General features: G+C 33.5%; 2 protein-coding genes across 9 annotated transcripts in view; one reads left to right on the top strand and one right to left on the bottom strand.

Moving 5' to 3' along the window:
• IMMP1L (inner mitochondrial membrane peptidase subunit 1) overlaps positions 1-6,521 on the top strand; it is a 70,769-nt gene extending 64,248 nt beyond the window's left edge. For all 5 annotated transcript variants that reach the window (XM_010332644.2, XM_010332690.1, XM_010332559.2 and 2 more), the window contains 2 exons: positions 5,376-5,486; positions 6,361-6,521. In XM_010332644.2, coding sequence (XP_010330946.1) covers positions 5,376-5,486; positions 6,361-6,429 — 180 coding nt within the window. In that variant the 3' untranslated portion in view covers positions 6,430-6,521. The remainder of the gene's footprint in view (positions 1-5,375; positions 5,487-6,360) is intronic.
• Positions 1-13,398, bottom strand: part of DNAJC24 (DnaJ heat shock protein family (Hsp40) member C24) — an 84,377-nt gene that overhangs the window by 18,676 nt on the left and 52,303 nt on the right. For 2 of the 4 annotated variants that reach the window (XM_003919954.4, XM_074401280.1), the window contains exons 4-5: positions 12,608-12,676; positions 8,345-8,625 (exon numbers count right to left, since the gene is read on the bottom strand). In XM_003919954.4, coding sequence (XP_003920003.1) covers positions 8,495-8,625; positions 12,608-12,676 — 200 coding nt within the window. In that variant the 3' untranslated portion in view covers positions 8,345-8,494. Of the gene's footprint in view, positions 1-8,344; positions 8,626-12,607; positions 12,677-13,398 lie in introns of those variants that run through there. The other 2 variants (XM_074401281.1, XM_039471182.2) reach the window with 2 other exon arrangements.

Genomic DNA, 13,398 nt, shown 5'->3' with positions numbered 1-13,398 from the left:
TTTTCTTTCTTATCTTACATGAAGTGGTATGTGAAGATAGCTATACCTTAAGAAAAGGTGGACTGTGATAATGATGCATATTGTAAACCCTAGAGTAACAACTGCAAGAATAAGATCTATATTGAATATTGCAACTGAAGAAACAAAATGGAAATCAAAACATAATCCAGTAGAAAGGGGAAAAAAAGAAAAAAAATAGATATAATGAATACTTTACCTCATGCACAGAAGTTATCTCAAAATACCTAATCAAAGCTAAAGCTATAAAACTTCTACAATATAGTCTAATATATTCATAATTTAGAGGCAAATAAAGATTTCTTAGGACACCAAAAGCACAAAATACAATAGGAAAAAAATTATGAATTAGTCCTTGATAACATTAAACACTTTTGTTTTTCAAAACATCTTTTAAAAAATGCAGACTGGGAGAAAATATATGCAGTTCCATCAAAGGACTTGTACCCATGGTAAATAAAGGACTGGTACAACGATTAAGAAGATAACCCATTTTTAAAATGGCCAAAATATTTTAATAATAGATGCTTCATGAAAGATACTACTAGTATGCACAATGGAAAAAATGCTTTCATCAGAGAAGTGCAAATTAAAACCACAACTTAATATCCGTCACCTACTAGAATGGCAAAACATTTAAAAACTGATACTACCAAGTGCTGGAGAGGTTGTGGAACAGCAGGAGCACAGTCATACATTGGTTGTTGGGAGTAAAAATATTATCACTTTGAAAAAGTTTGGTAGTTTCTTTAATGTTAAACAAAGACTTACTGATGACCCAAAATTCAACCCTTAGATATTTACTGAAAAGAAATAAGACTTGTCCGTGAATGTTCATAGTGCTTTGTTTTTACTAGCACCAAACTGCAAACAACCCATCACCAAGTTCATAGATAAACACTCTGGTTTACAATGGAATAATTCTCAGCAGTAAAAAATGAGTGACTTTTACATACAAGATAGATTCATCATAAAAATTTACAAAATAAATAAGGCAGACACAAAACAGGTACTTTTTAATTCCATTTATATGAAATTCAGCAACAGGCCTAACTGTCTCTAGTAACAGAAAGCAGATCACTAGTTGACTGGGTCTAGGATTGGCAATAGGAAATTGACTATGAGGGGACAGAAGGGAACTTGCCAGCATGGAAGAAATATCCTGTATTATTGTAGTTGTGGTTAGATGAGTGTGTACATTTTTCAAAACGTGTCAAAATAGGTGAATTTTACTTTATATGAAATAACCTCTATAAAGTTGATTTTAAAAGTGAAAGAAAGTATTCACTCTTTTCTCCTATACCAACAATCATATATTTTAAAGGGGGAGTAATTTCGAACATGTTTTTTTACTGGTAGACTGAGTATGGGTTGAGTATCCCTAATCCAAAAATATGAAATCCAGTATGCTCCAAAATCAGAAACTTTTTGAGTGTCTGTGTAATGCCACGACGCTTTTTGAGCATCTGTGTGATGCCACAAGACAGACATTTTGAAAAATGTACACACTTATCTAACCACAACTACAATAATACAGGATATTTCTTCCATGCTGGCAAGTTCCCTTCTGTCCCTTTGTAGTCAATTTTCTATTGCCAATCCTAGACCCAGTCAACTAGTGATCTGCTTTCTGTTACAAGTGGAAAATTCCACATCTGATTTCACATGATAAGTCATAATCAAAACTTTGTTCCTTGCACAAATTAAAAATTTTGTATAATATTACCTTCAGGCTATATGTATAAGGTATATATGAAAAATGAATTTTGTGTTTAGACTTGGGTCTCTTCACCAGGATATCTCATGTATATGCAAATATTCCAAAATCTAAATCTGAAACATTTCTGGTCTCTAGCATTTCAGATAAGAGATACTCAACCTGTAATCTATAGAGAGGTGGATCAGCAAAGGTGACTGCTTTGATTTTAAAAGATCTATACTTAAGAGGTTTTCTTGTTTATAGAGATCTTGTTAGATTAAAGGTAACATCAGTGATAAAGCTGTTTCCTTGATTTGTGTATGGTACATGAAATGTTAAGTCTGTAAGATGTAGGCATTATTCCTTTACTGTAAATGGATGAATGGTCATTAACATGTATGGATTTTAGGTACTGAGGAGTTAGCATGTCTCATATTTGAACCTCTTTCTTTTTCCTTGACTAAATATCAAATTTAGTACTTCTAACTTAGTACAGGCTAATTATCAAATGAAAGGCTACTGGTGATATGTTCTAGGTTTCTTTTAGAAGATTCCTTTCTGCAGTTATATTACTCCTGAAATGGCCGAGTGCGTTGGCTCATGCCTGTAATCCCAGCACTTCGGGAGGCGGAGTTGGGTGGACTGCTCGAGGTCAGGAGTACAAAACCAGCCTGGCCAACATGGTGAAACCCTGTCTCTACTAAAATATAAAAATTAGCTGGGTGTGGTGGTGGGGTGCCTGTAATCCCAGCTACTTGGGAGGCTGAGGCAGGAGAATTGCTTGAACCCAGGAGGCAGAGGTTGCAGTGAGCCAAGATTATGCCACTGCAGCCTGGGCAACAGAGCAAGACTGTCTCAAAAAAAAAAAAAAAAAAAAAAAAATTACTCCAGAGATGATACTTCATTGTATATTGCTAATTTTAAAGAAACTCAGGTCGTAACTGCTACAAAAGTGACCTAGCTAATGGCAGTTATCATTGTTTTTTCAAATAATTTGTATTTACAAGTATTTAACCACCAGCAAATATTTGAATTCCACTTTTGGTTTAGGTGCTGTAAATAATTAAAATCATTTTTTAAGAAAGCATATGGATATAAAAGTAAATACTGTATAAAATACTAAAAACGTTGTGGAATATAGTAAGTATAAAAAGACAAAAAATAGATTGGAAAAAATATTTGCAATAAATGTATGAATGCTGTCTGCGTTATATAATTCACATAGATAAGACATATAAAGTAGGCACAGACTATTCACTGGATATTAAATACAATCAGAAAACACACAAAAATATTCTACATTGCCAACAATCAAATAAATGCACTGAAAAATATTACCAAGGTGCTAAATCAGTCATTATTTACAAAAATGAGGAATATTTACTGATATTCCTTCAGTAAACTTAGGTCGTTTTTCTACAAAATTAAAAACATTCATCCAAGCCTTATAGCCATTTGTCAGGACGTACTCCCAAAGAAAAAAATAGTTAAATGTAAAAAAAGAAACCTTTCTAACAAAGAATCAAAATTCGGAAGACATGAAACCAAAGGCTGATAAAAGAAATGACAAACTGGGAATATTTGCCACTTGTACCACAAAGGGCTGGTATTTAAAATGCCTCTTAAACATGAAAAGAGATTCAGCCTAACTCATAAGACAAAGATAGTATTTTTCACCAGGCAGATTGGCAAAAATCTATTAGATTGGTGCAAAAGTAATTGCGGTTTTTATCATTACATGTATTTTTCAGCGAAAACTGAAGTTACTTTTGCACCAAACTATAATGTAATAAAAGTCATTAACACTCAAAAAATTAAAATCAAAGCATTACTGTCTGTTGGTTTATTCTGTTATAAAATAGTAAAAACGGACAGAAAAGCCAAGCAGGTTAAAAATAATAATGTTAAAGGTTATAACATAGGGCCCCAAGCAAGGCTGACTTTATGTTAAGTGCTGGAAAGAATCAAGTTGGTATGGGCAGGGTAGTTTAGGGAAAGCTTCATGAAGAGATCATCACAGGTCTTGGTTTACCATCAATGGGATGGTCAGACAAAGGTATCCCTAGATTGTTAGTATGTTGCCTTATTAGTTTGTAGAATATTTTTCTTTTATTAGTATCCATAACTACATGGCTTTATTTATTCATATGCATAACCTGTTTTTAGAACTCAGAAAAAAGCACATTTGAGGGAGAAACTGTGGAAATTTAAACATGAAAGATGTTCACCTTATAGCTGTATCAAAGTAACACTTAAGAACATTTCGCTTTTCCAGATTCACTGTTTTGTTCCTTTTTCGATGACTGTGATGTACACATTTTTCTACTAGAGCAGTCTTATGCTTCACTGCACATATGTCTATTTTATTAGACAGCGAGGAAGTGGCCTTGCTATTGGCCCTTGGACAAACTAGTTCCACTAATAAAGTGAATGATCATATACTTTCTGATATTCCTTCAGTAAACTTACGTCCTTTTTCTACAAATAAATTTAACATTTAAATGTATCAAAATACAGAGTTAATTTGAAGGTTTTTGGCAAATATTTGTACATAAGACCTTCCAGAATCTTAAAATCGCTTAATTAAGTGAAATTCAAATTTTACATTCTTGTATACATTTACTTTTCAAAAGGTAATTTGTGAGATTTAAAAAAGTCTTGTTAAACCCAGCAGTGATATTTTTCTTCATGTAAGGTTTATAAATAAAACTGCTCAAAAGAATAGTGAAAATAAATTCCTTCCCCATACAGAGATCATTTTGATCTGGTCAGTAACTCAACTGTCTTAGATAACAAAACTGTAAAACAAAAACTTTTAAAAAGCAATTTTAAAGATTGTTGATGGAAAATTAAGTTTTTAAGTTTATATTGAACAGATAGTAATAAGCAAATGTCTCATATTGCAGGCAGCTTTTAAAAAAGAAGCAGTGTGCTGTTCTAAATATGCTTATGATTGTCACTCAGTAAAAATCTTGTTACCAGTTTATACATAGAACATTATAGGAGATAGTCTTTTCATTTAGGAGAAGGTCACCATCATTAATTTTACAACTGATGATTTTATAATAGGTCCTTCTGGTTCTTCATGGTCATTATGGAAGTATAATGCATTGAAGATATGGTCTGTACAAAGGCAGAACAGGGATCTTAATTAGAATTCTGACAAGCCCACTCCAATAAAATGATGAGATTATTTGTAATTGATGTCACAATCAATTACCATTTAGTTTATCATGAGCATTCTAATAGGTCTGGCCTTCGTATTGGCCCCAGGATGTTGCTGAGTGAGTGGTGCCCTGCTTATGCTGTTATTGAGACATAAGGGCACATTTTCAGTCAGCATCCTAATGACCTCTTTTGAAGTCTATTAAATTAATGACCCTGTCACACTGTTTTGATCTCTTATAACCTCGGTTTGGGGTTTGTATAACAAATTAATATTTGGGAACCATATGACAAAAAAAGATAGGTCTTTTAAAAAGTTGAAAGCTTTGATGTTTAGTAAAAGTTATTTTATTGTGAAAGAAAGAAAAGCAAACATGCAATATTAGGATTTCTATCTATTCTATAAAAGAGAACCTTAGAACATGCTTTTAAATTATAGTACCCAACTTAGGTTTTATTTTTTTAAAGGGCTGCATTTCTTCTCTAATTCTAGGTGCCAATGGGTCATGTTTGGTTAGAAGGTGATAATCTACAGAATTCTACAGATTCCAGGTACTATGGACCTATTCCGTACGGACTAATAAGAGGACGAATCTTCTTTAAGGTACCATTTTCTGCTTAAAATGTAAGGTTTATTTTCTGAGCTAGAAAAAAAGTTTCTCTCAAAATGATCTCTGAAAATCTTCAGGCTGTCAGTATACTTAACTGTTGCATTGAATACATTTTATGAACCTGTTGGCCTTAATAGCTATATGCAAACTATTATTCCCCCATTGCCCCTGCTCCTATAGACATAATAATAAAATCCATACTACTTTAGCTATAGCCTAAGAAAATTTTAATTTAAATTTCCAAAAATTCAAATTTCTCTTGTACAACTCTTTAAAACCATGATCGCATCCTGGGCATATTTTAATAAGCGTGTACAGAAGAGTGGCCTAGGTTCAAACTACCTATAATGTGTGGATATCCCAGTTGAGTACTGTGAGTCATAGATTTACCGTGAATTTATTATTGTTAGGGAAGATTGGTTTCACTGGCCCCTCCTTTTTATCAAAGGCAGTAAGGAGAAAAACACATGAATACGTGGAGCTGTTGGATAATTTACAGGATTCCTTACATTTAAACGGATGCCATATTGAAATACTTTCAACCCCTTAGGTTGAAAGTGTACAGTTAACTCTTATTTGAAAGCAGTAAAAGAAAACACAGACCATATATTCATACATATGTATTCACACACCACACACATATAATTTTATGTATAATATTTGAATGTTCCAAACTTTGGAGTTTAACCATACATACATATAAGTTTATTTTCTCAAGTCTTTGATGTAGAAAATTTTATTCTTGATTGATGAGTAAGGAGAAGTGTTTATCTGGCACAGAGAAAAGGGACAGATAGCAAATGGGAATATGATGATACTGTGACATTACTTTCACTAATTGTCTTCAACCTCATTTTGATTTTACAGATTTGGCCTCTGAGTGATTTTGGATTTTTACGTGCCAGCCCTAATAGCCACAGATTTTCTGATAATTAGTAAGCATTTATTCTTTTGACTTGTCTCCTGTTAATGTGAATTTATTACTCCTGTTGAAACCATGTACTTACCAATAAACTATTTGCTATTCAGTTTTAGTTGTTTTTAATTGTTAAATGTAATGAATAATCAACCCACACTCTGCAGGTTCTGTTCAATATATATGAATAAAAATGTAATCCAAAAGTCATCTAAATTTTATGATGCAAAAATACTTTGGGAGGAGGAACCTAAATGACTATCTGACTTTTGAATTCTTGTTCTTCTGCTCTTCTTAAATATGCTTCATACTTTAGCAGCTACATTTACAAGTCAGAATAGTAACTATTCTTAAGTTCAATCTAACAATGCCAGGATTGATAAAAAGCTGCTAAGCTACATGCTCATCCCACTCATTTGAAATTAGGTAAAATCCCTTAAAGTTATTTAAATGAGTTCTGACTTATACTCTATACAGAATATTAAATCCACAGAAAAATACATCTTTAAAAGCATATGCCATCTATAGTCGGCTATAGTCAGTAATACTTTATAAAAGCTCATTTCATCGTAGCAGCAGTGCAATGGCTCCTTCTTCATAAATATAAGCATTAAATTTTTTTTTTTTTTTTTTTTTTTTTTTGAGACAGAGTCTTGCTCTGTAGCCCAGGCTGAAGTGCAGTGGTGCAGTCTCAGCTCACTGCAATGTCTGCCTTGTGGGTTCAAGCGATTCTCGTGCCTCAGCCTCCCGAGTAGCTGGGACCACAGGCACACAACAACATGGCTGGCTAATTTTTTAAAGAATTATTTTTAGTGGAGATGAAGTTTCACCATGTTGGCCAGGCTGGTCTTGAACTCCTGACCAAAGGTGATCTGCCTGCCTTAGCCTCGCAAACTGCTGGGATTACAGGTATAAGCCATCATGCCTGGCCCCAGTACTATATCTTAATACCCCAAATAAAAAGGAAAATAATACACCAATTTCAAATAATTCTTTTTAAAACTGGCTGGGCACGGTGGCTCACGCCTGCAATCCCAGCACTTTGGGAGTTTGAGGTGGGCAGATCATTTGAGGTCAGGAGTTCGAGACCGGCCTGGCTAACATGATGAAACCCCGTCTCTACTAAACAAAAATTATGCCAGGCGCAGTGGCTCACACATGTAATCCCAGCAATTTGGGAGGCCAAGGCAGGTAGATCACCTGAGGTCAAGAGTTCGAGACCAGCCTGACCAACATGGTGAAACCCCATCTGTACTACTAAAAATACAAAATTTAGCTGGGCATGGTGGTGGGCGCCTGTAATCCCAGCTACTTGGGAGGCTGAGGCCAGAGAATCACTTGAACCCAGGAGACGGAGGTTACAGTGAGCCGAGATCATGCACTGTACTCCAGCTGGGTTGACAGCGTGAGAAGCCGTCTTAGAAAAAGAAATAAAAATTAAAATAAAAAAAACTTCCATTTCCTAAATTACATTTAAATTTAAAGATGGCAGTGTTTACAAGCTTTGGAAATAAAGGGCCAAGATTGGAGTCAACACTTTCTATACTTGCCATTTTGTCTTTATTACCTTTGAAATAATAACTTCATGAATATCCATAACCAGCCCTTGCTTATGGGAGAACTGGTTATGTTATTCACAAAGATTCTAGGTGTACAACATGCCTATAATTTTAGCAACTAGAAACATTATCTGTTAGATCAGAAACTTAGTAACTATAAAGAAATACGATACTGTTACCCACTTAAAAGAGGAGACATGCTAATATTAGGAAAGAGAAAAATTCTTACTTTGTGTCAAGGAAAAAAATGAAATAATAAAGTTCTCAGATGGGAATTCACCAAATACAATCCAAGTCTTTTTTTGTGACAACTTATGAATACAACTTATACATAAATAATTACAATCATTCTCTATTAATCTGAGGTGGTCTCTGCTTGATAATTGTATATTTTCTTTGCAAATAATAGGGTTGACCAAAAAAAAAAAAAAAAAAAAAAAAATCCATTTCCTTGAATGGACAACGCTCAGTGGCTTCTCATCATGTCTAAATACCACAGCTAAAGTATTTCAAGTTGTGAACAATTTTAGTTATGATGAAGGAGTTCTATAATTAGTGAACATGTATCACAAGAAATCAGGTTAACTTCTTCTGCTTCATCCTTGGAAACACTGTATTTTCCACCACATCTGCAACTCAAATAAAAAGATTGATCATCTGCAAAATAAAACAAAATAGTGTTTCAAAGGCTACTAAGTAACTATATCACTAATACCCCTAAGTGCAGAGTTTATTCAACAGCGATTGTAAAACAAAAGAAAGAAGCTCAGTAAAGATAACGTCTATTTAAAGGAGAACTGGGAAAAGTTTCTTGAAAAGGGCAGTGTTTCTAAAAATTATCTACCAAAGAATCTTTCTCTGTACAGGAGATGGATTGAAGCTATGAATTAAATAGAAGTCCAAGGATTTGGGGAGGAGAGGGCATGCTCAGAAGCAACCCATGAAAATTACTTGAAGTTTTCTTAAAATTCATAAGTTTACATTATTTTCAACAATGTATTTGTCTAAAATAGAACAATGAAGGAAAAAGAAAAACAGCCCCATCTGTCTCACTGTTAAGGAGCATGATGCTTTTGCATGAAATCTATCCTTTAAAGAAAACTAGACTGTTTATCAAGTGCAAGATCTGGATACTTTCTCTTCTAGTGTCACCCTAGTACAAGAATCCTGACTTAAGTCTATAAACACAACACCATGCGTGTTTTTCTTTTTACCCAATCCTGTGGGGGTATGTGTGTGTTTCTGTTTGGTGTTTACAAATGATACATGAATCAACAAAATGCTGAGGTGAGATGCCCAAAGGAGGCAGTACATTGCAATACTTAGGCTCCTAATCATGGAAATTTTAAGTGTATCATTTTCCTGGGAAGTTGAAATTCTTGTGCCCTTTGACTTAAAGAATCTCTGATCTACTGGTCATTCCATTTTACTGTCTCTGAGAAGTAACTTTCAAAGAAAACCTATCAATCACATTATTTTACCACTATCATAATTGATTATTAAAGCTAAATAAGTCTCAAAGGACTACTGATTTCATACAATCAGATATCTTCATTCAATTATCAAATTTGATTAATAGTTAGATGACATCATATGTAGTTTAAAAAACAGAAAAATTCAACTGTCTTATACCTGCACCCTATCAAGTTCAGCCTTAGAAAAACTGACAAATAAGCCAACTTTATGTGTTTTTTTAAATCAGTAAGGAAAACGAATTCATTCACCTAATCCAGCTTTTTATTCTTTGCAATGCCTTTGTTCTCCATAGAGAAACATAATTTAATCTTGAATTCAAAATGCAAACATCTTCCCTATCTAAACCAACATGTATATACTAGAGCATGTTTTCAAAGTGATTTTTATTATTAAATTATCTTAAAATGTACATATTCTAACTATTGATTTTCCTAAGTGAAATATCCCCTAGTCCCTTGTTTTTTTTTATCACCTCAGTGAACAATGAGAAAAAATTTGAGTTGACATATGCTTGGTAAATGACACAGAGGACACCATGGGCTACTGGGGAGTTTTGTAATAGATGACTCCAAATGTTAAATGTTCACTAAAAAATTCCCATCTTTTTAAAATTTCTGTTTATATTATTATTTTACCATCAAGCTTTTTAACCAGGTGATAATTTTTACAGAAATCATTTTACATACTCTGAATGAAGGCCAACAAAATGACCAAACGATGTAACAGACTAACTGTAAGGGTAAAGGTTAGCTTCAGTATTTGAACAGCTCACATATGCCTTTTAAGCACAATAAAATGCATCATTTCATACTGTCCTTTGATCGGACAACCCATAGTATGGCTATGTTTATCCTATAGGGTTTGATGAACTTTTCTTCTGTTCTGGCTTCACCTTCGATGGCTATTCTGAAAATGATCCTAAAGGGATCTTTAAACAAATTTTCCTTTCCTAGTTGATCACACTTTTTATTTAATTTCATCTGCTAAAACTGCTCTTTTCAATTGGAAAAAAAATTTTGGCTCAAAAGTTCTATGATTCATTTTTAAATATTCCTACAAGAATAATAGTTTCATGTAGCTATTGCTCAGTATTTTCTCTCATGAAGATAAAAATCATTTCCATCTTTACAGTTATAAAAACCCTTAATTTAAATGAGCATCTAATGGTGTCATATACTTTTAAGATTAACTATCTGCTTATTACTAATTCATTGGCTATGGATGGGATTCTTCTATATCTTCTTTACTGTCAAGTTTCCTTAGGGAGTTCCAGGGACAAATAACACATTGATGGTAATGCTTCATGATTTTTTTTCTTGTATATTTCCTTCCATATGTTAGCATTTTCACTGTATCAGAAAGTCCATGTATTTACTGATTGAACAGATGCTTAAGACACTTATCCATATTATGTTTCTTTTTTTTCTTTTTAAACTATTTTTATATATTTCTAATTTTTTTTTTTTTTTTTGTAGAGATGCAGTCCTGCTATGGTTGGTTGGTTGTTTTCTATTCTCACAGTCTGTTCTGAGAGTCTTCCCATGTTGCCCAGGCTGGTCTCAAACTCTTGACCTCTGCATTTCTCCAAACTCAGCCTCTCAAAGTGCTGGGATTACAGGCACCCAGCCCCATATTCTCATTTGAAATTAAGATATTAACATTATATTATTTTTAAAAGGTAAAAAAATTATAAAAACCAGTTATCACTATTTTCACACTTACTATAAACAAAATATATTACCCATATCAACTATAGCAAGAACTAATTTGAGATTAAACACATATAAACATACATATACATACCAGTTGATAAAGAGACAAACTGTATCTTCAAATTCTGTAAGTTCTGGGATACATGTACAAACTATTAATTCAAAACATATTTAGTCCCTTGAAGTCTGTGTATTTGGCAAAAAAAATAAAAAGTACATGTGTGTATATAATACATATGTGCATTTATATTTTTTCAGTTGGGTAAGTCTCCTTGATAAATGACATGTTCTAGAGTGTCCCTACCACAAACTAGTAGTGAAAAGTCTATGTCACTAGTGTATTGTTTTCACAGTAGCATTTCTTCCTGTTTACTCTGATGAGACCACCACTTACACAAAAAAGGAGCTCCAGTTACACAAAACCTCAACTTTTCTAACTATACACCGAATTTCTACTCTAGGATTTCACTTTAGGGGTTGGGGGCAGAATGGTCCCAGAGGCAAACACATGACTTCCTTTCTAAGTTAATAAGGCTTATGACCCACTTCATAGGGGCACAAAGTTAAGAATTTGCCGTTTAAAAAGTAATTTTGGTTTCAGATGGCTCTATTTTTATCTTCTTCCTATCCACACTCATTTTGCAGGTTTTTATAAACCTTGAGGGAATCTGAACTTCATGCTGAACAATAAGGTTAAGGGTTAAAAGTATATAAAGATTCAAGCAAATAGTAAGATTTTCTTCATTTGCACAGATAATTAAGTATGGTACTTAAGGCTTCCATTTAGTAAAGTGTGTTTTCCCAGTTTAATGATGTCTAACCAGAACAATCAAGGAGCTATCAGAAGAATGGGGAAACTATACTGGATTTAAGTTCTAAAATTTTAGTAACAGAAAAGCAAAAATACATGACTTCATGTTGCATCAAGGGGAATGACAGATACTCTTTCTTCCTACAAGACAATCAGTATGTGAGAGTTAAAAAAAAAAAAAAAAAAAAAAAAAAAATCAAGCCTCCAAGTATAACTTAAAAGCCCTGCCCTGACAGTTTATGATTTTACATAAAGAGAAAATAAAAAATTCTAATAGGAATTCATCTTGTCAACATTAAAAGGAATGAAAATAAAATATCTTGTTTGACATTATTTATCATACTACACAGACAACTAATACAAAAACTAAAGTAAAAAACGAAACAACCTTTATGAAACTTTATCCTAACATCTAATTAGAATATAAAAATAACTGGAAATTAGTCACACAGGAGGACATCAATCAGTATAAATAAAGTTTACAATTAAACAGAAACACTCCAAACAGAAACACTCATCACATATATATGGAAAGTTACACTATTATTTCTTCATAAGATTCCAAATACCCGATGAGTTTTTCTCCTTAGAGAAAATTCCTATGCTTTTTAATGTTGTCAAGAGAAAAAAAATTTCCAACCTTCATTCCAAGACATTTCTTCAAGATATACTTGAGCATCTACTGGTCCTATACTTCTTAGATCATCTTCTGTAAAACATAAAACATGACACTTAATTATAAAACATGATACTTTAACTGGAACCATGAAGAATGCTAAAAAGACAACCCCAGCCTGGTCACTACAATTCTAACTTACTTATCACTTACTGGAACCAACCCAAATGCCAATCAATGATAGACTGGACAAGGAAAATGTGGCACATATACACGATGGAATACTATGCAACCATAAAAAATGATGAGTTTGTATCCTTTGTAGGGACATGGATAAATCTGGAAACCGTCATTCTCAGCAAATTGACATAAAAACAGAAAATCAAACACTGCATATTCTCACTCATAGGCAGGTGTTGAATAATGAAAACACATGAACACAGGGAGGGGAGCATCATACACTGGGGTCTGTCGGTGGGGGCTAGGGGAGGGATAGCAGTGGGTGGGGAGGTTGGAGAGAGAGAGCATGTGGAGAAATGCCAGATACAGGTGACGGAGGGGATGGAGGCGGCAAACCACCTTGCCATGTATGTACCTATGCAACAATCCTGCATGATCTGCACATGTATCCCAGAACCTAAAGTGTAATTAAAAAAAGGAAAAAAAAAAAACTTCACTTAGTACACTGACAGCAATAGTACTCGACAGCAGTGTTAAAGCAACCTGACTTCAGCTGACTGAAAAATCTAGAGCATAACATTTCTTATAAATTTTAAGTCAAAATCAATCCCATTTTTCACAACCATGCAACATGG

The sequence above is a fragment of the Saimiri boliviensis genome, chromosome 6 (assembly GCF_048565385.1).
Source record: "Saimiri boliviensis isolate mSaiBol1 chromosome 6, mSaiBol1.pri, whole genome shotgun sequence".
Taxonomy (NCBI): Eukaryota; Metazoa; Chordata; class Mammalia; order Primates; family Cebidae; genus Saimiri; species Saimiri boliviensis.
The sequence above is the reverse complement of the archived record's forward strand: the minus strand, read 5'-3'. Positions and strand labels throughout refer to the sequence as shown.